Consider the following 23,654-nt stretch of genomic DNA (forward strand, 5'->3'; position numbering starts at 1 on the left):
TTTTGCATGTCCTTGTCAGGTGGTGCAACTATTTTAAAATGGAATTTGCAACATGTTTCTTATCCCCACTTGCTAAATACATACATATTCTGATGTTGAGAAAAGGCAGAGAGGGGGTTTGATGGGAAGGCAGGTTTCTGGTGGTGCCAGAAGAGCACCAGAAGAGATGAAGAAATTTATAATTGTACTCATGACTAAATGTGATCCCCACTTTGCTTTGTAGGCACATGCCTTAGGGGTGTTATGAGTTCTTGGGTTTCTCCACTGTGCTCACAAACTGTCTGTAGCCAAGAACTGTCCCTTTGTTTTAATTTGGCTTCAGAGAAAAGGTTGTGATCTCTCTTCCCTCTGCAAAGGACCTTGTTCCAGCTTCCCTTGCCCCCACCACCCTGAGGCCTGACTGCAGAAGTGTGTGCCCCATGGCATCGCTAAAGCATCACTAAAGCTACCTGATGTGTTATGGATTGCTGCTCTGCTCAGTTCCCTGCCCTGCACTCCTCCTTGGGGCACCAGAGTGCCTAAGCCTGGGATCACAACTGTTTGTCAATGTTAAGGTGCTCAAGAGCATCAGCAGAGATTTGCCGTATTAGAGATGACCCTACACTGAGTATTTTAAAGACCAGCAATGGCCATTTAACTCCTCAGAAATTTTGCCACAAGGGGAAGATTAAAGATTGCACACACACAGATGGAGTTATGAGGCTATCTAAGAGGGTTTTCTTGGATTTTTTTTCTCCAGCTTCTGAAGACAATAATCCAAATAGGAAAGTGGCAGCGATGGCCAGAAATTACTGCTATTTAGAGGCAAAACAGAAACTCGCTGGAAATCCTTGCCAAACTATTTGGAATCTGTCAACACTAAATGCTGCCTAGGAGAAAATAAACCTCCATGCATTTTAGCTGGACGTTCTTCACCTCCGGCCTCATGCTTTAAGCAAACAGATAGTCTTCCTACCAACATAAGCATGGAGCAACACAGATACTCAACCTTCTGCAAACTTGTTGCTGTCATCTCCATGGAAGAACCATGCAGACAGTCACAATCCAGACCCCCGACCCACTACGGGCGTAGCTCTTCCAGAAACACCACTGTGGAAAGCTAACACTCAGACCACACTCTGGGCAGGGTGGAACATCATCTAGAGATCATACTTCTGCTGATAACTTTCTCTTGGGTACTTCTCCCTCTTCTCCCCATGCCAGCTCCATCTGATTTGAGCACCTGTCGCATCCTTTCTCAAACACAGGTTGCGAGCTCTCTGAGGCAACGTCGTGCCACATTTGTCCAGCTTTTAGAAAATGTGCAGCACAGAGATCATTGACTTGGGATCCCAGTTGCTAGTGGCTACGACTAATTCATAATTAAAATAAAAGTGAAGCTGCACCAAGGGATTGCTGTGCCTCCAAGTTTTCTCCAGACTAGATTACTCCCAGGAGACACAGGAGAGCTACCACTGAGATTTAAAAAAAAAAAAAAATCAAAATAAAAAAACCCTCAGTCTACTAGGTTTACACAGAGACGACAGAAAATATGTGTCTGTATTGTTCTGACCTCCAGATCTTTTTTATTCCTTTGCTTTTTCCTAACCTTTAAAAGGCATGTAAGATAAACAGAAGAGAAACCAGGCAGACAACATCCTCAGAAGAGACGTAGGAATATAATCAAGCCCTCAGACACACGCACACAAACACCATAATTTATCTCTTCCTCCTCCTGTTTGATATTATCCTCTGTTCTAGTATCATAATCTGTTGCTATAGAAACAGCTATGATGTCACTATGAGAGGTTTATGGATGCCTTGAACAGGAAGGAAAGGTACATAACGATGGGAGAGAAAAAAAACATCTACAAACAGCTGCTGAACAGGAGACGTTCCAGGAACAGCAAGTGTTAACAGGGAAAAGATAAATACACTGACAGTGCTGGCGCTGCTGCAGACAAGAGCAGAATATAAACCATGTTTTAAAAATAAAGAACACTTACAAATTTTGCCTACGAGTAAAAATATTCTGGGAAAGCTAAAGGAGCTTCCTGAAAAACTAAACTTTCTCTGAAATGTTCTGCAAGTTTTCTGGGACTGGATATTTTCTGGGTCTTGCTGCTGGAGTCCAAGTCTCCGTCAAGCCACTCCATCGTCTGCTGTAACATTCCCTCCAGAAGTGTTAGCGTAACACTCCACCAATGCAGCTAATAGTTAGGGACTTTGCTGGCTATCCGCCATCCTGTGTGCCTTTACGATCTGTAACTAAAGAATAAAAAAAAAAAAAAGTCATGTCTTCAAGCAAAAATAAACAGAGACACACTGAATCCACTGGATCACATCCAGTAGCAAATAAACACCCTGACCCCAAACTATAAGCAAAAAAAGAGCTTTTCTTGCTCTCTTCACCCAAGAGGAAAACTATAATCTTACAGACTCGCTGCCAAGTGTACTGACATACCTGACCTGCTACTAGAGAGAACAGAATGTTGAGCCTTGTGCACTCGAAACGCGCCCAGCCTTTAGGCCGCAAACATCCATGTGCAGCCCGATGCACGTGCGGTTCTGGCCCATGAGCTCAGTTGCTGGTTACCGTGCCTCCACGCACGCACCCGTTTCGGTCACCTGGAGAGTCACACGTGCCCTTAAAGACATCCTAGGCAGGTTGCAGGAAAATTTAGCGTGCAGGGCCTGCCGGGGAGGAGGAGGGAGGATGGCACATCAGATTTATCCTGCATAGCCACATTCGTCGTGGAAAGGGTGACGGCAGCAATGGAGGAAATCACGAGGATATCAGATCAATGAAAAGTGCTGACGTTTCAGCGCATTCAGCCCCAACAGAATTTCCCAAGCATGGAGAGCAGGATTAGAGATTTTATGGGAATTCTAGAGCATTGATTTTGCCTCTGGTCTCAGCTCCAGCCAGGCAATCCCCAGGCAGACTCCTCATCCCACCTACGAGCATCAGGACATATGTGGTATCTCCTGTTCTCACCCACCTTCCTTTTCAAAGATGCTGGAGACAACTGCAGGGAAAAAAACTGGGAAAGACTGAAGTCAGGAAGGGCAGCTGCAAAAACACTCCAAGCCAGGATCTTCAGCAATTCACCCAACTTTCCGTCCCTGTCAGCCTTTGCTGCCACAGCCTCAGCCCCTCTACTTCTCAGGGATCACCTCCTCCTCTCCTGTTACAGTTACTTGTCCTCATCTTTCTTCCTCACCTGTCTCTCTCATCCTCTTCTCTCTTGCTCCTGACCGATTTCTGTACTATTTCTCTCCCTCCAACCCACCCTTTCCTTCCCCAAACAAATCCCTATCACAAATGTCTAGAAAAACCCACATGTTGTGATTTCCTCTCCTCAGAGAGCCAAGCCAGTTTGTATTATCCACCTTCCCGTGTGTGGGTCTAAATAAAATGCAAACCCTTTGAGGTGGGAACTATCTACCCCTTCATGGCAATGCCATGCCTAGTGAATGAAATAAGGTCTTGCTTTTGTCGGACACTGGCACTAATGCTGCAAATACAACTGTTCTTAGGAATACTTCAAAAGCACCAAAGAAGAGTAAAAGAATTGGAGGTACAAGAACAATGACAGTGTTTTGTCTTTTTTTCTCAATTTATTATATATTTTGAGGGCAAAGTTCTGTTCCAATTTTTTATGAAGAGATTTCTTCTGTGCTTTCTCTTTGGGACTGTGGAGTGGAAAACAAAGCTGGTCCTGGTGAAGAAACAGAGATTGTCCTTTTTTTTTTTTTAAATTGGCAGGTGACACCAAGCAGGAACAGACTGCAAAGTCAGGGGAATTAGATCAGAATTCAAAACAATCCTGACAAATTGAAAGGTACAGGATGAAATAATTCAAACAGGGCAAATAGAAATATTGTATGCTTCGGTAGGAAGGGCTAGCTCCACACACACACGATAGAAAATGGCTTGTGAGGCACCATACCTCTTGGATGGGATCTGGGAGCCATGGCAAATCACAAGCCACACACAGATGAGTGATGTTGAAGTGCAACAGTTAAAACGAAACAGGAGCACTGCCAGTAAGAGACACGAAGGAGCACTTGTGCTCTACTTGGCCAGTGCAGGACCCCAGGTACGGACCTGTGCTCTAGCAGTGACATTCAAGAGAGGTGCACTAGTTGAAGGGAACACAGAGAAGCAGGAGGATGGTCAGAGCTGCAGAAAAACAGACATAGGAGAAAGAACTGAAGGATGTGTTTGAAGCAGGATTTAGCCCAAGGAACAGAAAGCTAAGGAGAGACACGACAAAGAGGAAGGAATAGTTTTTCCACACCCACTGTCGATAGGACAAGAAGTCACAGCAAGCAAAGCAGACCACAGCTACAGAGGAGGTAAAGTCTTTCCAACAACAAAGCTAGCAAAGGCCAGCAATGACAGCCCATGCAGGCTGTGCACCCTCCATACATGGGGAATATGCTAGACAAGAGTGTTAGGGAACATCCTGGACAAGCATGTATTTGGTATAGGACATCCTGCTCTGCAAAAACTTTCTGAAGTCTTTCCTATGCCCACTTCCTATGATTTCAATGATTTTGGTGAGAGATAAGTTTCTTTGGCATTTCAGCATAGCCCACAGATCAAGATAAACCTGTCAGTGTTCAGAAGGACAGGAGACGTTAGCCTGCAGGGTACCGCTCGCTGTGTAACACCATTGTTCCAGGTCTTGCTAATGCCTTTAAGGATTAAAGGTTATAATGAACAGTGCAGACAGCTGCCCTTCCGAGTTTCCCAAGTATGTCTGGCAAACACCACTGCCTTGCGGGTGACCTTTTCCACTTTTCAGGGTAGAAGCTGTAAGCGATTGCTCTCACTTCATCCTTCCAGAGACAGATGTCAGCACAGGTCCTGGAAGGTGAGCAGGACAGAGAATGAGGTGTGCATAAAGAGTTAACTTCAGCTTCTCCGAGCGAATGTCCCATACAGCAGGAACTGCTGCAGAAAACCAAGGGAGACACTGTGTCATCCTTCGCTCAGCGTAAGACTCTCGCTCCAGAATGCAACACAAATGGGCCAAGGCTCACTGCACAGAGATGGTGCTTCCCCCCACGTAGCTCCCTGGGCTTCAGCGGTGCTGTTGCTGATCTACAGAACAATCCTTGAAATCAGAATTGAGCCCAGGAGGAACTTGAGGGGCTCACATCTCAAAGACTCTTGTCTTTCACTGGCTATTTTGCACATCCCCTGCGAATAAGTGAAAGAATCCATTCTTTGGCAGCATTCTGTCAGTCACATAGACACTCTTTATGTAGCACCTTGAACATATGCAGCACTGTATAAACACACACCGTAACAGGCTATTATTACTTCCATTAAATAAATAAATTCTAATGGCACAGCTTTTTTGTTCTTTTAGCCCAGACTCTGGACTCTCCAAGGCATTTTGTGATGTTGTGACACCCTTGCCAGCCTACAGAGATGGGAGCTCTCCTCTGCTCACCTGCATGGGGAAGTCTCAGAAGAACTATTTCTACCATATAAGTTATCCCGTTCAGAAGGCTATCTGAATTCAAGAGTGGTCCCAAAATACATACACTTGTGCTTTCCAGAGGAAAGATCTCAGCTCCTGATGTGGCCAAGCAAAGGAGGATTCAGGGGCGCTCTCTGCATCTCTGTGCTGTAAACAGGTGGAAGCAGTAACATGTCTCTACTCTCCCCCTCCAACAAACAGACAAATTGCTAAATGCCCTATCTGGAGTGAAATTATCACCTGGGTTTATTTTCAGAACAAAAGCTGAACTCCGCACTGCTAGGGGAAATAGTTTCAAAAGAGAAGGCCTCCTGTTAAACACCTAGGTCCACAGCAGGGTATGTAAATAGCTGAAGAAACAACCTTTTTTCTAAATAGTGTTTAATTCTCACTTCTTATTATCTACCAGTTAACCTTCCAAAAGCAAGCAAAATCTCTATAAATAATATTCACATTCAGAGGGCAGAGATTTCCTATTAAGGGTGAGGAAACAACCTCATTTTTATAAATGGACTGATTAAGCTATAGAGGCCATGAGTCAGAAAGGTACTTCAGTGTGTGGCTAGCTTTAAAGACATAAACAATTCTAATGAAGTCAGCAGCACTGCCTGTGAGCTTAAATTTAGGCACAGACCCTAAAATATCTTCTTAAATTGGGATCAGAGAGGAAAAGGGCGGAACTTTCAAAAATATCCAGTCTCAGCTTACCCAACCTCTGCAGATACAGAGCTTGGGACACCATAATAGCTGTCGGCCCACCACTGAATGCCCTTGCAAACTTCCCTTCTCAGGAGTCTTGCCCAAAAGTACGTGCTATCCCAGTTGCCCCAACACCTGCATCTCAGTGGTCTAATCTGCCTCATACTGGTGTCTCAGCCCAGTCCAACCAGAAGCTGGCTGAACTTGCCCTTGACCTCGCCATCTGGCAGGACTGCTCTAACACCATCACCTGGGACCCACCTGGTGAGGCCCGCAATCAGGCCAGGGATTAACCTCCACGCCTAGGCTACTAATCCTTCCATGATGTTACTTCCCAGAACTTTCCTCTTCATCGAACATCTACATACTTTTATACACCATTGCTGTGTTGTGGCCACAACTGAGGTTTATTTGTTTAGCCACCCAAGTATGTTATCTGCCTCTGAATAAAAAATCTAACATCCAGGGGCTGACAGGAGTTCAAAACCCTCACAGGCACAAAGGAGGTCTCTGGGCTGTCCCGCATCACTAGAAGACCTACACTAATCAGGGTGCACAGCCAACGCTTACCCAGTCTGGAGGAAACCACATCCAGTAGCTTCAAAGCACCACGTGAAAGTGGGCGGTAAATAGCAACCACTGGGTAAATAGGTAAACCGAGGCAGGGGAAAATGAAAACTACTTCATTTTCCAGGCCTGCTGAGGTATCCAGCTGAAGCCAAGAGGGTTTCCACACCTGCTACGGGCCATGCAGAGGGATGTGCTACATGGAGTCCAAGGGCCAACGACTGCAGCGAGTAACTGTGATTGCCTCTTTGTCCAAGTGTGTTGCTCGCTCAACCCAGCCCCTGGTCCCAGCAGCACTCTTTCCGCTTCTGAAAATAAAACAGCATTTTTCACCTCTTAGATCTCAAACCCATTTAATCGCTAAACGCGGCAGCATGATAAGAACAATAATTATAAGTGGAGGGGGCTTCCTGTTATCCTGGCTATAGCCATATCCTGAGCTAATAAAAACTTACACTTTTGGTCCCAGCATTGACTTAATGTAAGTTCTGGTTATTAATTCATAAACAGGAAGCACCTCCGAGTTATCATCTCCTTGCACGAACTCTGGGGTAAAGACCTTTACTCCGCGTCACTGGTGCCATCTCCCCAGTGAGCAAGTTTTGTGCGTTTTAACGAGATTTGAGGATGCATTCAAAACCCAGCAGGGCTGGCCTGATCCTGGTGTTAAACGGGATCTGCTCCGCAATGCATCTGGGGGCAGATTTTCAGGCTGCCCAGCCCCTGGTGTGACAAGGGCAGCGTGCAGGCAGGTCCCCACCTGTGCCACGCTCTAGCAACAACACCGACACCCGTGGCGAGGTGCAATTTACAAATATTACCGAGATTAATTCCATGAGCCACCCACATAGAAAACTACCAACGCAGCTGCTAAAAATACACAGTGAGTTGCAACAAAGTTGTCAGGAATAAGAAAGAAGCAAAGCAAAGAGGAACAAAACCAAAACAGAGGTAATCACTGTATAGAAAATAAAGGTTATGGTGTATAAACACCTCTTTTTACCCAATTCTGAAGGATGCCAGCTACAAGACACACAGGAAATCACTGGAAAAACCTGCCCAGGGCAAAAATCTACCTGCAGCCCAGGCACTGGTAATGTCTAGCAGTAAAGCCTCTTAAAACGGGGTCTCTTCTGGCCCACAGAGCCTGGCTCTGTCCTCTTGAACAAAAGGAAAAGTCACACGATGAGCACACCGATGACAATTTTGCCCAGCAAGGGCAACATTGCCTAGAGAAGCATCCAAAGAACCAAATTCTTGCCTGCCTCAAGCCATTCAATTCCCCTGAAGCTGATACAACTGTCCCTGAGGAAGCTGCATCTCTGGCGCTCAGTGGGACGGCGGCTGCTCTTTTGCCCCAACTCTGGAGCAGAGGCCATTCAGGATTACACCTGATGAGGCCCTCTTGGAAGCCAAACACATTTCACACGATCAAAACTAAAATCCAGGTCAAACACTGCACAGCAGTGTTACTGCTGGTATAGTTTACTTGGTAGGTTTTTATGTCCTTCATGTTACTGTTCAGTTCTGCAACACCCGGAAACGAATGAGAAAAAGGTAGCGGAGGCGAAGATGACAGCAAAAACTCTGAATTCTTTAAAACGAATGGGAAAATTCTCCTTGCACAGCGTATGTAGGAGAGGATTTCACACCAGATACTCACTCATTTATCATGCTTCACCTATTAGTATCAGGTGAGGCACTGTTCCACTTCCCAGAACCACTATTTAAGCCAGCTGCTGACCACAAACACACACCACCCTCACCTCCACGTCGAGAATTGTGGGTGAATTTGTGCATGTGCTCTATGTTATCACTTACTTAAATTTCTACTGGAGCAGCTTCATAAGGGCCTCCGAGGTATCACATTTCCTCCCCGGGGCACCTTTTCTGTCAAAGAGCCTATGTTCTGAAACCCGTACGGTGGAGATACCATTTCACCTACCCTCACCTCCCTGGTGGTGGTGGTGGTGGTGGTGCGTGTGCCACCATCAAGGGCAGGAGTAGAGAAGCGGCTGCTCGCCGCAGCGCTGATCCAGCCCCTCGGCTCCTGCGCTCTCCTCGGTGGCCTGACTGTACCTGCTGCTCTAGAGGAGGGCTGGAGACCAGGCCAGTTACTGCACATAACGTGAGGCTCGTAAGGGAGGATTGCAGTCCTCGCCTCCTTCCAAGGAGGAAATCACATCCCCTGCGATAAGTAAGTTTTTATCTAGGCACTGCGATATTGCAGGGAATTCTAAGGACCTCTCATGGCAACCAGGAGGCGAAAAACATTCATTAACCCCTCCTCCGCCTCCCTCGAAGCCATCCAGCAGCAATTTAACCCGCAAACATGCTGCAACACAAATCAGATAAAACAACCCCTATCAGCCTTTATGCTACCCCCTGGCTCCTGCGACTTGGGTTATTCACCTACTTTAAGGCTCGAGGTGTGCTGCAGAGCCTGGCCACGGACCCTTCTGTGTCGCTTGCAAGGAATCTGTTTTTACGGGTTGCTTTTCAGGGCATTTTTTCCATCCGCTCCCTCTTTCCAGTCAGGCAGAAGCACGGGCGCCGCTGAAGTTAGGATGCTCTAGGGAACCGCTAAACTTCCACCGCACGCTTCGGTGCGGCACCACCGCCTCCTCCCCAGGAGGAAGCCGGCGCCCTGCCCGCCCTGGCTGCGGCCGAGGCCTCCTCTCCCTTCCCTTCCCTTCCCCTCCCCTGCCCTGCCCGGCTCCGGGGAGGCGGCTGTGCCGGCGCTCGGCGGGCGCCCGCTGCGGCGCGCCGGGAAGGGGGAGCGCGGCCGGCCTGACCGCAAGGCCCTGCGCCCTCACTCCGCCCCCGGCCGCTGCGGAGCCGCCGGGCGCCGCCGCCCGCCGAGGTGCCACCGCACCGCCGCCCGCCCGGGGGATGCGGGCCGGCGAGAAGCGAACTTCAGAGGGGAATCGCCGCATTACCCTCTCTGCCAGCGGCGCCCGCTCGGGAGGGGCCGGGCAGGCTCAGCGGCGGGGGCTGCGATGCCGGGCCAGGCCTCACCGGCCCGCCGGTGGCCCGGGGCCGCGCCGAAGGGGGACAGGCCCGGCCCGGCGGGGGGCTGCGGGCGGGGGCTGGGCAGGTACGCGCCGGGACTGCGAGACCCCGGCGCGGCCAGGGGGCGGCGGCAGCGAAACGGCGGCGGCCTCCCCCTGCTCGCCGCAGGCCCCCGCGGCCGCCGGCTAACGCTGGAGGCGCCGGGGGCGGCCCGGGCACAGGCCGGGGGGGCTGCCCGGGCCCGGGGACCGAGGCCGCTCGGCGGTGCGGCGCGACCGGCAGAGGGCGCCAGCGGCGGGCCGGCTCCGACCGGCACCCCGGGCCCGCCGCGGCCCCTCCGCTGGCACCGGCCCGCCGCCGCACAGCGCCCCGCTACCGCCGCCGCGGCCCCTCCGCGCCCCCCGGCGGCGCCGCCGCCCCCAGACTCCGGCAGCCCGGTGTCTGGCAGCGCCGAAGGCGGGGAGGCACGGCCGTCCTTCCTCCACTGCCGAAAACGCTCCTCTTTGTCTGCCTGTCTCTCGCGGGGTCCAAACTCCGCACCGCCGGTGAGCCCGGCGCTGCCCAGAAATAACCCGGCGGGCCGGTAACTTTACACCGCCCGCCGGGCGCCCTCCGCTCGGGCGCTGCAGCCCGGGCTCGATTTTCTCCTCAGATAAGTTTTACCGTCCTCGCCACAGGGAGAAAAGTACCGTGTTCCCCTGTCCCCCCCACTCCTGCCGCCGGGCGCCCGGGTCTCCGCCGCCACGGACCGACCGGTCCCCGGCCGGGATAAAGCGACGGCCGGGTGGGCGTCCCTGCGGTTTATGCAACGCTGCCCGGCCAGCGCCGAGCCGGGAGGGCTGACGGAGCAGGGTAAAACGCATCGCGAGGGGATTTAAATGAACCCTGATATCTTCGTTGTTTTTTAACAGCCACACTAAAATACGCTCCGATCTAACACACGTCCCCCCGCCCCCCTTTTTTTTTTCCAACCCCAAAAAACTAAGTTGGGGCACTTGGGCTTTTCGCCGCAGCCCGGGCTGGGCTGAGGCTGAAGCCGGAGGAGCTGACAGGCGGCTGCCGGCAGCCCCGTCCCCCGCCGCCGCTGTCCGCGAGGTCTCCGCGCCCCGAAGGAGCACCCCGGCGGGGGGAACTCTTGGGAAACCGGTGAAAGGAGCGGGGTGGCCGGTCCTGGAAATGAAAACTGCAGCGAGGGGCAGGCAGGCAGGCACACACACGCACACACACGGAGGCGCAGGGCAAGCTCCGTCCACCTCATTGTTCTGCTCGGCACCGGCACGGACTTCACCCACCGCCCCCCGCCGGGGCCCGAGCGCCCGGGACCGCGGGGCGGGGGAGCGATGGGGCGAGGGGGAGTGGGGGGGGCAGAGCCGGTCGGCGACCCGCGCCTCGCCCCGCTCCCCGCCGGGCGCCGGGCAGGGCGGGGGTGCCCCGGCGCCAGCCTCCCCGCAACAACACCGGGGGCACGGCGAGCCGCGGGCGGCCGGGGACCCCCGGTGTGTCCCCGTCCCCCCCCCACCACGGCAGAGCAAGGGGTACCGGCAGGGTGGGCCGGGCCGTGCCGGGCCAGGGCTTACCTTCGTACATGGGGGCCATCGGTGCAAGGACGCCTGTTATTCATGGCAACGCCGCCACGAACGACGCGAGATCGCAGCCCCCCAAACTCAACACACATCTGCCATCTTGAGCGGGTGTCTCTCGGCGGAGGCGAAGCTGCCGCCTGCCTTCTGCATCGCTGCCCGCCTCAGCGCGGGGGGAGCCGGGCACATCCAGCCCCGCTGCCGGCCCTCCGACGCGGCCAGGGCGGGCGGACGAGCGGGCGGGGGGCGGCGGCGCCGGGCCGGGCCGGGGCCGGGGCCGGGGCGAGGCGCGGGGCCGGGCAGGGGCGGCGGGCGGCGGGGCCCCCCCGGCTCGGGACGGCGGCGCTGGGGAGGGAGGGAGGGAGGGAGGGAGGAAAGGAGAGAGGGAGGGAGGAAAGGAGGGAGGGAGGGAAAGAGGGAAGGAGGGGGGCTGGCGCGGTGCCCCCGCTCTCAGCGCGGCATGGCTGCGTGTGCCGGGGCGCCTGCAAAAGTTGCACTGGGGGTGAGAGAAAGGGAGAGAGAGACGGAGGGAGAGAGAGGGAGACGGAGACCGAGACGGAGAGGAGGGAAAAAAAAAAAGGCCAAAAAAAAAAAAAAAAAAGCGTAGGGAGTTTGCAAATAATCAAGCGCCGATGGCACTGATCGCGGCTTCCCAGAAGGAGAGAGAGCGAGCGAGAGAAACCCTCTGCTGAGATTATGTGGGATCTTGTTTAACAACACATTTCAATCAGGAGAAAAAAGGAACAGTCAACAGAAGTTGGTGAAACACTTCTGTCTTCTTTCCCCCCACCCCCCATAGAAAAGAGAGGAAGGGAAAAAAAAATTAAAAAGGCTGCTGATTGAAGCTTTGCAATTCACTGGCTGTGGGGATCATATAATTTGAGCTCATGTTTTACAATAGCATGGAAAATTCCTACCTCTCCCCCTCTCCCCAAATAAACCTTCTATTCCCTCAAGGCATTTCACAATCTGGTTCACTGACAAAAGTTCCAGTTTATTCTTTTTTTTTTTTTTTTCATTTAGCTTGCTTGCAGTGTAAATATTTAGCGGATGCATTTAAAATAAACATACGTTGTTGCTTTTAGGATTCTGGTTGTGTTTTTGTTTGCTTATTTGTTTTTTTTAAAAAGGAACCACATCAAAGAAGTGTTTACTTGCTCAGATTGACAGCCACTACTTCCTCTCCCCCCCCCATTTTTATTTTAAAAGATCCATCTCTCCGTTTGAGCTCTTGCTGTAGGAGCACCAAATGCAACCAGCATCATTTTTGTCGGTGCATACGGGAAAGCTGTAGGTGAAGCCACATTATCTGGAGCCCCCTTTGCCTGATAGCAGCTTTATGAAGGAAGGTCAGTCACCAGGTACCCATTGCACAGGTAGGGAAGCTGAGACTCGCACAAAGCCTCTGGCAAAGGTGGAAATGAAACCTCGGGCTGTGATCCTGCATTAATTCCCATCTGGATTTGCCCGCCTGGAGCTCCTTGGCAGCCAGCAGTCTGGGATCAGACCAGTGAAGACGTATTATCTTCGTGTGTGCCTGCTGTGACGGCTGGTCCCCAAAAACACTGCCTCTCTCTGCTGCTGGTGCCAGCCCAGACCTCTCCCACCACAGGATTCGATTGCAGCAGGGCTCGGCACCCGCTGCTCCTGTTGATGTCTCAAGGAGGAGGAGGCAAGAGCTAACTTTTATTTGGGGATTTCAGTGAGAGCCAAGTGCTCCCACCAGCCTGGCTCCTGGTCTCGAGGTTCTCAGAGGATGCCTATGCTGGCAGATAAAAGTGGGCCAGGGCGCAACCCATGCTGACCAGCCGATGGAGCAGGATGGCTGTGTCCCCACTGGACATGAGGACGTGATCCACAGGCTCCTGTGGGCCTCCCTTGTTTGCAAGGTATTTTCAGTGTTTTGCATGTTTTTTTTTTTCCCCACTGAAAAAAGCCTGAAATAACAGGAGGGCTGTCTCACAGCCCATTAGCATTCTGTTTACAACATGAAGCTGAGGATACGTGTTAAATGTTTCCGGGAATGGCAGGCAGGGCAGGTGGAGGTGGTTGAGGGCACAGTCGTCCAGGGCGGCACTGAAGGACTGTGTACAGCAGAGGGAGCAAAACCTGCTGCCGTCTCATCCCTGCTTCATTTTGAGCGTGATCCCAAGACCAACCATCACCGAATCCTGGAAAGAAATGGAGCTGTCTCCAGCTGGGGAAGTCCAGGCTGGAGGGCAAGCAGCATGGACAACAGCAAGCACAGTATTTTAACTTGCTTCTTACCCTTCTTTTATTTAGCCATGAAGACCCTCAGAGTTTGGCTCTAGGCACTGAGTTGATAACCTAACATTTTCCGGTCATCGTAATTCTGCACTGCTCTCTTCTTTTATGATAGAAGGCATTATCTGCTTTCCAAGACTACTGATGCTTGTGATCCCAACATGCTTCCTTACCCTTGATCAAAGCAGCAGCCAGAGAGGCCAACTCGGAGCCACAGGGGAGACATGGAGAAGTATCAGAAAAGAGCAGAGGACAAGACCGGAGTGGAGGAGCAAGCTGCTGAAAGAACTGTCTTCACTTCTTGTCACTGCATTTTGTTGCAGCGTGGCTCCAGGTTAGCTCTCCTTGGCTGTGAAACGGGGGCAGCGGTACCAACCTCTGCTGCCCGAGACTGCACTGATGGGTTCTTTCTCCCTCGCTGTTTCACCCTGAGCTATCCTGTAGCCATCGGGCCCATGGCAGCAACATGTCCATCAAAGCTTAAAACATAAATCAAGCTTACTCCCCCAGCAGAAGAAAAGAGGAAGGGGCAGGTGGACTCCATGTGTGTGGCCTGGGCATGGCAGTGGTGCATTCTGGCCCTGTGGCTGGCAGGTGGAGTGAAGAGGGAGCAGCCAAACCTGTGTGTGACATACTTACACAAGTGCTAAAGCTGCCTGGCTTCAAAGCACAGGTTATTCTGCCTCTTTTAGGGGCAAGGTGCTGAATTCGATGAACTACTTGTCTAGTCCAGAGTGGCAATTCCCAATTGTGTTTCAGGTTCTATAATCCCCAGGATATTACAGATTTTCATTTGCTGATGATAAGTCCAAAGATAGGAAAATTAATGGGGATATTTTCACCAACTAGGACCATTCTGGTCTTACATATTTTTAAAAATTGCTGCCAAATGAGGTCACAGCATATCTGGTAAATAAAAAACAGCCCCAGCAAGTCCTGACCTTAGCTAAGACTGACTGCTTAAATCTGGTGCACAGAGGAATCTCATGATGTGTGGGTATGCAGAGGGAGCAGGGGTTCGCCCTGCTGTGTACAACTTTCTTTTCAGCTCGCCCCTGTCAGAGGGGACTTGGGGCATGTGGCTTGGAGCTGGGGGCTACAACCCCTTGCTGTGCTTTCCCACTGCTGTGCACAGACAGGGATGCATTTGAGAGGTGGCCCAGCTCTCAGCCAACCACTTTCTTTCCGTTCTCCTCAAAACTGAGCATCCATGCAAGGATGCTACACCCTTGGTCATATAGGGTTCCCTGTGGAGTGAATGTACCTGTCGGGGGACAGGCACCAGCAGTGAGGCCACAGCAGCCCCAAGGCAAGCCTGTCTCTCCATGGGAGAGATCATTGTCCACTCTGTGTGTGCCTGAGACCACAGGACATGTAATTAAAATTTTGAATCCAGAGAGACTTTCCCATACCAACAGACTATTTCTTCTCTTTGGCCCCTTCACTTGAGAGACGATCATAAAGCAGCACTGGAGAAGTACATTTTAACATCTCATCTTATGATTTTTCATTTCTCCATTCGTATATTTGGGTCAACCATAAACACACCCGTAGTCTGGGTGCAAGTACACAGCATGCTCACCATGTCAGGGAGCCTGGTGTACCACCCAGGCAGCAGCATCCTCAGCTACATCTGCCATGGCTCCAGGTGATGGTGGCAGAGACTAAGCCAGGGAAAGGAGGGGTGGCCTTTTTCCAGTGCTGGGCTGGCACCAAGGAGGGCTTGTTTGCATTTCTGCCTGCCACATGTAAATCTTGGTGGCCTTGGGCATGTCACTCGAATCTCCAGAAAGGCACATGGTGTTTGACTGGCATGTCTCAGGGTCCTGCTGGTTAACAACCCAAGTCTTATACCCTTATACCCGACTGCAGTAAGGAGTAGCAGGAGTTACTGTTTCTTACTGGAAATGCTGAGAGTTTGATTTTTTTGTTGTTGTTTTTTTGCGTTAATACAGATTTTGGAGGTCAAGGTGCAAAAGGGAAGGAAGGTAAGTTTAAAAATATAGTTGTTGGGCACCATTCTCATTTTAGGGAGATTGCACAAATAGACACAGGGTGTCCTTTAGTCTCTTGGAGCCAGAAACGCTACAGCAGCATCACCTCCTCTTCTCTACTGCCTCTGCCAGACCCCGGCTGTGCCAAGAGCGTGCCAGGGGTAATGCCAGAGGTGCCTGCTGCTGAGGTACAATTTCTTCCTCCTTCTCCCAAAAAAAGCTGAGGAGGTTCATGGCTTCCGGCTTTCTCAGCTCATTGTGCATCCACTGCATTTTCTTCTTCAGAAAGACTGAACCTAAAAAATGTACTAATAAAAGACTGTAAGGTACATTGGGAAAAACAAACAAACACACACACACACACGCCACAAAAAAACCAAACCAACCGACCAACCAAACAAAAACCCCAAACAAACAAAAAAGAAAAGAAAGGTTGTAAGCACACCGAGTGAGCACGTCCTCTTCAGTGACAACCTTTAATACCTGTTTGCCTTCCCGGAGGAGCTGGAAGGCAGCGTGTTGTTAACAAGAATCAGGCCCCAAATCTTTCACAATAAGCAAAGCAAAATATTCTTGTAAACACCAGAGGAAGGCTTCCCAGTGAAACACACACAGATGTTTTCTTTTTAAATGTAAATCAGTGCGGGAAGGGACAGTTTAATTAAAAGCAAAATTATTAGGTAAGTGCTGAGGGAACCTACTTTAGTTGCTGGGTACACTCACATATTTTTACTGGTGAGTCAATTGCAATTTTAAATTTCTTTCCTCCTAATATGATCAGGCCAGAGACTAGCCACTGTGATGTGGATTATTTGGGAGAGGATTTTTCCATGGAGAGCAAGAATGTCTGCTCCGTGTGCAAGTTGCAGGTGCCCAGGCAGCCTGCTATGATATGTCCATTCCTAGCCTTACATCCCTGCTAATAGTTAGCTAACATTCAGTATAGGCTGCCTCCGTGGCATCACCTGGAGAAAATCGTGTCCCTTGTGACTGGGATTTTGAGTCACTGCTAGCAGCTGAGACACTTGGGCTCACTGCTGGCTGGGATGCTGAGGGAAAGGGGCTACAGTGTTAACTGACTTTACACTCTGCTGCTGCTCTGTTGCTAGACTCAGCTCCCTTCAGTACCACGCATCTATCCACACACAACCCTTTTTGCAGGCAGGTGTTTTGCAGAAGACCCACTGCCCCTTCCCTCCAGCCCATGCCTCCCTCTTCAGCACAACGAATTACACAGACTGACTCCTAAGCATGTCAGGAAACAGCGTACTGGACTGGGACCATGACTGCTTAATTTTTAATATTCTGAATAAAGGCCCTTATCTTTTGAACACATATGGAAAATACGCTGCAGACTTGAGTGGGGTTGAGGACCAATGGCCCTGTCATAGCTCAAGTTCAAAATAAGACCACAAAAACCTACAACAAAATTATCCTGTGCACCAGGGAGTGGGACTCTATGAGAGCACTGATATTTTTACTCAGTCTGAACACCAGTGGCAGCCTCAGTGCAGCCTATGTGATGCAAATCCCTGTTTCAGGGAGCAACAATTAGATTTGCAGTGTAGACATACAGAGGGATGAGACTTAAGTGACTTAAGCCCGTCATGAAACCAGATGATGCTGATAAAGCCTCAGTGGCTTCAGTAAATGTACCCCGATATAGACAGGAATGTGGCAATGAGGAACAGGACAGATGTTGACAAAACGCTTTAGGTACCAGGGCTGGAAGAAAGGTGCGACGAAAGCGCGCAGTCTGATTAGTGCCCCAGGGAAGGCAGAGATCTGGGTCACCTCATCTGTGCTTACCCACCACATCTGATCACATTTCTGAACCTTGCTTCCCCATCAGGAGTATCACTGAAATAAATGTCCTAAAAATGATGTGGCCCCTTTGTTTGAGGGGTTAAACACAATTTCCCATCATCAAGCTTTTGCAGTTGGTGCAGGTATTGTCGCCAGGGTCTTGGATCCTTTTCTTCTTATTATTAAAAAGAAACTTTGAAATATGTATAAAAAAGTGCTTATCAGATAATGAAATTCTAGCTGTGGTCAAGTCTTTCAAACAACCAGGGCCATGATTTAATTGGAAGTAATTATAGTCTTTTCTGAAGTATAATTTTTAGGGTATTTTTTCCCTTGACATTTGCGGTGTGAAAATTAAAAATAAAATTATGTCAGAATCACAAGATTTCAATCTGTCTCCAAAAAATAATGTGGGCTAGTGTCAGAGGTTTGTCCTTGGCTGGAAGGAGGAGAAATCCACTGAAGAAAATCCTCGTGGTGAAAACTGCCAACAGCACCTACTTGTGCATTTTCTGTGCTCAGAAAATTCCTGGGAGACTCCTGCTTCCCAGAGCTCACTGGAAAGCCTCCTGCCTCTGCTGCAGTGCGAAAGGGCACGTCAGTACCTGGCTCCTGAGAGCACCATATTCGTGATGCAGGCTTTATTAATTATTCCACCGGTAAGGCTGTATTAAGAGGCACGCTTAAGAGAAAGAAAACAAATCCCCATTCTACACAACAAAGATTAGGTGTATTCTTTGTATCCTGCTGAAAACAACACAAGATGTAACAAAGTTATTTCCATATTTTTTTCCTCTTAATTTTCACAGTTTTTAAAGAAGAAATTTTTCAAAGGTTGATCTTCTAAATTATGCCCTAATTTCACTTTGTAGTTCCTTGGCTTCCTTTGGTGAAACAACCAATGGGTCCCCTAACCTCCAGCTCTCACAGTCTGTCTTACCCAAAGTACCATTCCCAAGGGAAGGACAATCTCTACCAGCATAAACTCAACCTTTTTGGTGGCCAGTGGCACTAGCAGGGCCACATGGGCAGAGACGCAGCTGCTACCAGCCAGACCAGCTTTGCTGTCACCAGTGATGCCATGATGCCCACGGACAGAAATACATCTCTAAATACAGCCACTTGGAAGGACCATTTGGCCCAGCCTTTTAAATCGGCTGCTTCAGACTCTGAATAATTTCTGCAGGGGTGTGTGTGCATGTGCGAGGAATCATCTTGCATTCCAAACCCTGTGCTGCTCGATCTGAAATTTTAGATTTAACACCCATTTTCAATCCATTTCTAAATACCAGTCAAAGGGGAAGAAGGAAACTATTTCAGATCAAAAGGGCAACACATATGAAAAAAAAAAAGTCACATATGAGGCAGGCTGTGATTATAGCACTGTATAAAGTGCTGTATAGGACTATGTGAGGGATGCTCTGTTCTGCAAAGTGTGTTGTCTTTTTGATGAGGCTTTAGGTGAGGTCCCTATCATTACAGCCTCCATTAAGTCTTTCACTGGCTGAGTTACAAGCCAAATTTCCACTGGGCAACACCTGCCTGGCCCACCCATGTACCCCACCTCGCTGCTCAGCTTTATCCCATTCTCTGCTCTCCATCTTAAAAAGACCCGTGGTGTGGCCTTACTGATGCAGAACAGCTATGTATGATCTCAGACATGTCTTAGCTTCAACAGCAAGGGAAGGGACTTCCATCTACTCTTTGGCCTCTGAAACCAGCCTTTTCGAAGAAAGGTGTCAGGACAGTGATATTAATTATTTCATTATATTGGAAGTTATGGTAAGGGAAAAAATGTATAAAGGCTGACGTAAAATTTGGGTCAGGCCTTATAAGAACAACTCAGTGAATTTAAAGTAATAAAACTTCTGTGGTGCTTTGCTGAAGCTTATCTTCCATACTTCAGGGATAAATATGGATATTTCTGATTGGAAATGTGTGGCTTCCAACCCATGCACTGTAGAGACCCTCATGAGATTTTCTGGAAAGAAACTGATTTTCCAAAGTTAAGTATTTTCACCCCCCCACCCCAAATGGCCAGAAGACTAGCAGTGTTTCAAAGAGAAGCGTGCATTTTACTTTCATGCCGTCAGCAAAAAATACTTGAAATTGCAGGCAAAGTTTCCAAGAAAGTAGAGATGGAGATTACATTTCCCAGCACCTTCCAGCAGTCATTCTCTTGCCCTTTGTATTTCTCCCTCTCTCATCGGGGAGCCTGGAGATCTGAGGCCATGACTTGACCGCCAGTCTGCTCAGGGACTTTGTGCATTTGGGTGCTGTGGGCCAAGGATCTCACCTGGTACATGCAGTGCCTGCCATGACACAGCCCTTGGGTTGGTAGGACCAGTGATGGGAAACCCTTGAAATATTTACACTTATTGGACTATTTAATTGAGGTAATCTCTTTTTCCAGCCCAGATCTTTGTAAAAGCCAAACCTGGCTATGATGTCCATCACCGCTAATGCTGGACCAAGATTAATAGCTAAGCTGTCGGTGATGGGTTCACACAACAGAGTTGTGCCTTGCTGGTTAGCCGCAGCCTGTGACTATGGCTTTAAAAATTGTGCTGATGAGGTCTTGACTTGAGACCCTGCCGCCCACCCACTTCCATGCTGAGAGAGCCAAATAAATATTTACTGCTTCTCATAATAACACCCAGCCACACTCATCCTTACTGCTGCGGAGTAGTTCATATAATTGAAGTAAGAGTATAAGTAAACTGTTTGTCAGAGCAGTTTATTAGGAAAAGCATTGCTGTGTCAGGAACTCCCTCACTGTGAGACATGCTGTGTTGTCTATCTTAATATTTAATGCCATTTTAATAATATTTCCCAGTTAGGGGCACAGGCTGATGCTACAGACTAAAGGCCAAGCCTGCCAAAGCAGGGTGGAAGGGAAGCTCAGGGACTGAGGTCAGCCCAACTCCAATGGCTTATCCACCAGGAGGTTAGCAAAGAGCAATCCTGCTCTTCTTCCAAGGGACTCAGCCACTCCTGGGTCTTCTTCTCAGCAACTTTACCTCAGATTTGTGGATATTGCCTTTACTGACTCGGAAGGACACTTTGAAAACTTCAAGCCACATCACAAGGTGGTGGAGATGAGAAATCCACATTTTTCCTTTGACAAACCCCTTTCTCATTGCAGTACCACTCCAGATGGGCTCATTAATCAGATAGTACCATAAACTATTGAATTTCTCTCAAGCTTGTGATTGCAGCTGCAGCTACAGCACTCTTACCTGTCTTGGGCAAACTCTCCTGTCTTTTGGGAACCTCTAAACCTCCAGGTGAAAGTCAGAGGTGTTTTTGCTCAAGGAGTGAGGAGCTGCAGTTTAAGTATCAAAGGTCCTTGCTAGTAAAGCTGCCTCAGCCTTGCCCTCCAGCCCCCTTGGCTGCAAAGCTGCTGCTTAGGTGATGCCCCAGTCTCCGTGCCACCCCCAAGGTCTTCTCGTGGCAGTGATGCCCCACTCAGGCTCTTCCTTGTTGTGAAAGACTCCTGGCTGAAACACCAGGGACTCAGAGCCTTTTGAAGCTGCTGAGTAATAAGCTGCATTTTTTTTCCAAACATCACTAGACAGTTCAATAATAATTACACGAACTTTATAATCAACCAAACCAGTGTAGACATACACCTGGCCTACACATAGCATTTGTGAGTAATTTTACATAAAGGGCAGATACTTTTGAACTTAGTGCACAGGACTTGTGCACAAACAGCTATAGGGGGAGGGCCCAATTATAAATAAACCATCCTTAGTTGTCACTTTGCTGTCTCTAACTTCCCACACATTCAAATGGTGAGACTGATTCACTTAATCTTACTCTAAAGCAGCAAGCCACAGAGGCAGTTTCCTGGCAGTTGCTTTAAAAAGTGCAGCTGAGCTCTCTGAAATTGTCTTCCCTTGTATTATATTTAGACATTGTGATTAGAGTATCTGCCACAATATGCTTCTGCTTTAAGGCTGAAGTTCAAGCCACTTTCTGAAAGCAAACAGAGATGCTCCAAGGAACCAAGGGTGCACGAGCGCTGGGATTTGGCATCGAGGAGCAGAGATCTTCAGCGCCGCTTGCGCTGCCGGCTCCCCCAGCACAGCCAGCCGTAGGAAACCTGAGTTTTCAAATAAGTGCAACATTATTTACCATAATGAGACTACTGGGAAGGGTGGAGGCAGCGAAAAGACTTAGCAGCTCTTTCCATGTGTTTTAGCAATACCAGCTGAGGAATTCTTATGGTCTTCCCTTCTCCCCGCCTTCCCTTGTCCCCCCTCAAACCCGGCTTTTCTTGGCAAAGGAAAATGCAAACTCTGGACACTCCTGTCATACGAACAAGGCTTATATACATTTGTGTTGCTGCAAAGCAGATTATAATGACTGCACTTCATGCGTTTTACTCTAATTAAGTTGGTGAAGGTTTCAACACAGATACAAACTAGATCTGCAGCTCTGCCCTTGACTATTGACAAAGAGAATACCTGAAAGCTCTTGTTTTGCTAAATATGCTATTTAATATTTTGTAATTCTCAGGCAAATACAGTCAGTGAACATGGAGTCTTCTGCATTTCTATATTATTATCGTGGAGGAGGTCATTAGAGTTGCGCTGAAGAAGCTTCCCTCATTACGTGCCTTGCTTTGCTGGAGTACATGTCAGATACTGAACTGCAGGTTCCAGTCCTGCTGACCACCAGCTGTGTTGAGAAGACCCTCAAACTCCAGCAGACCCTCAGCCACTAGTCTGGCTGCAGGAGCTCTACAGCAGGGTAGCAAGCATGACAAAAGGCTGGCAGGCAGGACAAGGTGAAAGATCTTTTGGGCTCTAAGGTACATGGGAAGCCAGGGAGGGCACTGTGTGGAGGGGGAACGGTAGGGAGTAGATGCTGCACCTCCTATGGCTTTTGTTTGCCTGGAATAAATACTGCTGTGGAGTTTAACACACTGAATTGAAAGGCAAGTTTCTCCCATGTGCCAATTACTAGTGTTTTAGGCTTCTGTTGGATGCTTGTCTTCCTCTACCTGATACTGAGATCTATAAACCTGTTATTGCTTTCAGATAACCTCATAGAAACTCGTGCTTTTAGTCTAGTGCATAGAAAGCTCCTACATCCAGATCTGAATGTAGTCCAAATGTGATTGGATTACCATTGTTTTAAGAACTGCTGTATTCGTTTTCTCTGAGATAAAAATGTCATGCTAGAAGCTTTTCGCCACTTCCATGTCACTTGAGAGAGCCTTGGAGACTTGAAGGTGACTTTTCTGTGAAACAGTCTCAACATAATTCCAAAATTACTCTATAATTTGGAGGCTGCTCCTCAACCTCCAGCAGAGATCAAAGGGATCCCAGAAAAAAATAAATCATCATGCATTCCTAGGAGCTGAGCCTTTGGCTGTGATGAATCAATCAACTACTCTTTTATCAGCCAGATATAAATTGACTTGGGGCACTTTGGAGCCTAAGGCTAGTATAAGACTTCTGGTTTAGGCTTTATTTCCATTAAAAAGTTTAGCTCCAGAGAAAGACCTTTGTTTTCAAAAGGTGTTTTTTCCATCTTCTTGTTATTTTCACCTCCAAGCTTGCTTGGCCAGTTGGGTATGAAAAGCTTGTTCTTGCTTCCTAGCGGCAAGATTATCTGTTGATAGTATTTATGGGGTGCTAATTACTGTCTGTCATTGGTATTTATGAGGTTCCAATTGCTACAGTACCTAGGCGCCAGGTACAATATTGAGATAAGCATAAATGTTATTGAACATGGACTCCGCTCTTCCCATCCTAGTGCTTGGCCCCTTCATCTTGAATACTTTTCTTTGTCCTCTGCCTCCTGCTCCTTTTCATATTTGGGAGGTGTCTGAGAAAAGATGAGTTTTGTGCTCTGCTATGAAACAACATTGCCTTGTGAGCTCACTTGGGAGGTACCTGGTGCCCTTGGCTCCATCTTGGGGCATATTGTGCCTCTGTCCCCACACCAGCAGGTGACCCCAGGCACCAGCACTGTGACTGGTGGCATCGGGAGCAGAGCCCACAGCAGCCTCCACCGCTGCCTGCCTCTGCTTTGCCTGTAGCCAACACACCTGCTGCTGCTGAATTATCTTCTGGAAGATGTTTTCCAAAATCCAGCAAACTGTGGCAACTGGGAGAGCTGAAATCAAACTGGGTGCCTGTGCACAGTCACAGAAGGTGTCCTGGTCAGAGAGCATGGAAAGGTTTGAACTTTTTGGATCAGGAGCTGCCTAGAAGTGAGCAGAGAGGCAATGGAGCCTG

At 49.2% G+C, this 23,654-nt stretch overlaps 1 protein-coding gene across 5 annotated transcripts in view; it reads right to left on the bottom strand.

Annotated features, from left to right (window-relative positions):
- The window catches only part of HIPK2 (homeodomain interacting protein kinase 2), a 135,155-nt gene extending 123,323 nt beyond the window's left edge, over positions 1 to 11,832 (bottom strand). For 2 of the 5 annotated variants that reach the window (XM_082044613.1, XM_082044611.1), the window contains exon 1: positions 11,333 to 11,828. In XM_082044613.1, the coding sequence (XP_081900739.1) occupies positions 11,333 to 11,351 (19 nt within the window). In that variant the 5' untranslated portion in view covers positions 11,352 to 11,828. Of the gene's footprint in view, positions 1 to 11,332 lie in introns of all 5 variants that reach the window. The other 3 variants (XM_082044612.1, XM_082044610.1, XM_082044614.1) reach the window with 3 other exon arrangements.
- Between the last annotated feature and the right edge of the window lie 11,822 nt (positions 11,833 to 23,654).

Source organism: Streptopelia decaocto, assembly GCF_964273445.1.
Source record: "Streptopelia decaocto genome assembly, chromosome: 1".
Lineage (NCBI taxonomy): Eukaryota > Metazoa > Chordata > Aves > Columbiformes > Columbidae > Streptopelia > Streptopelia decaocto.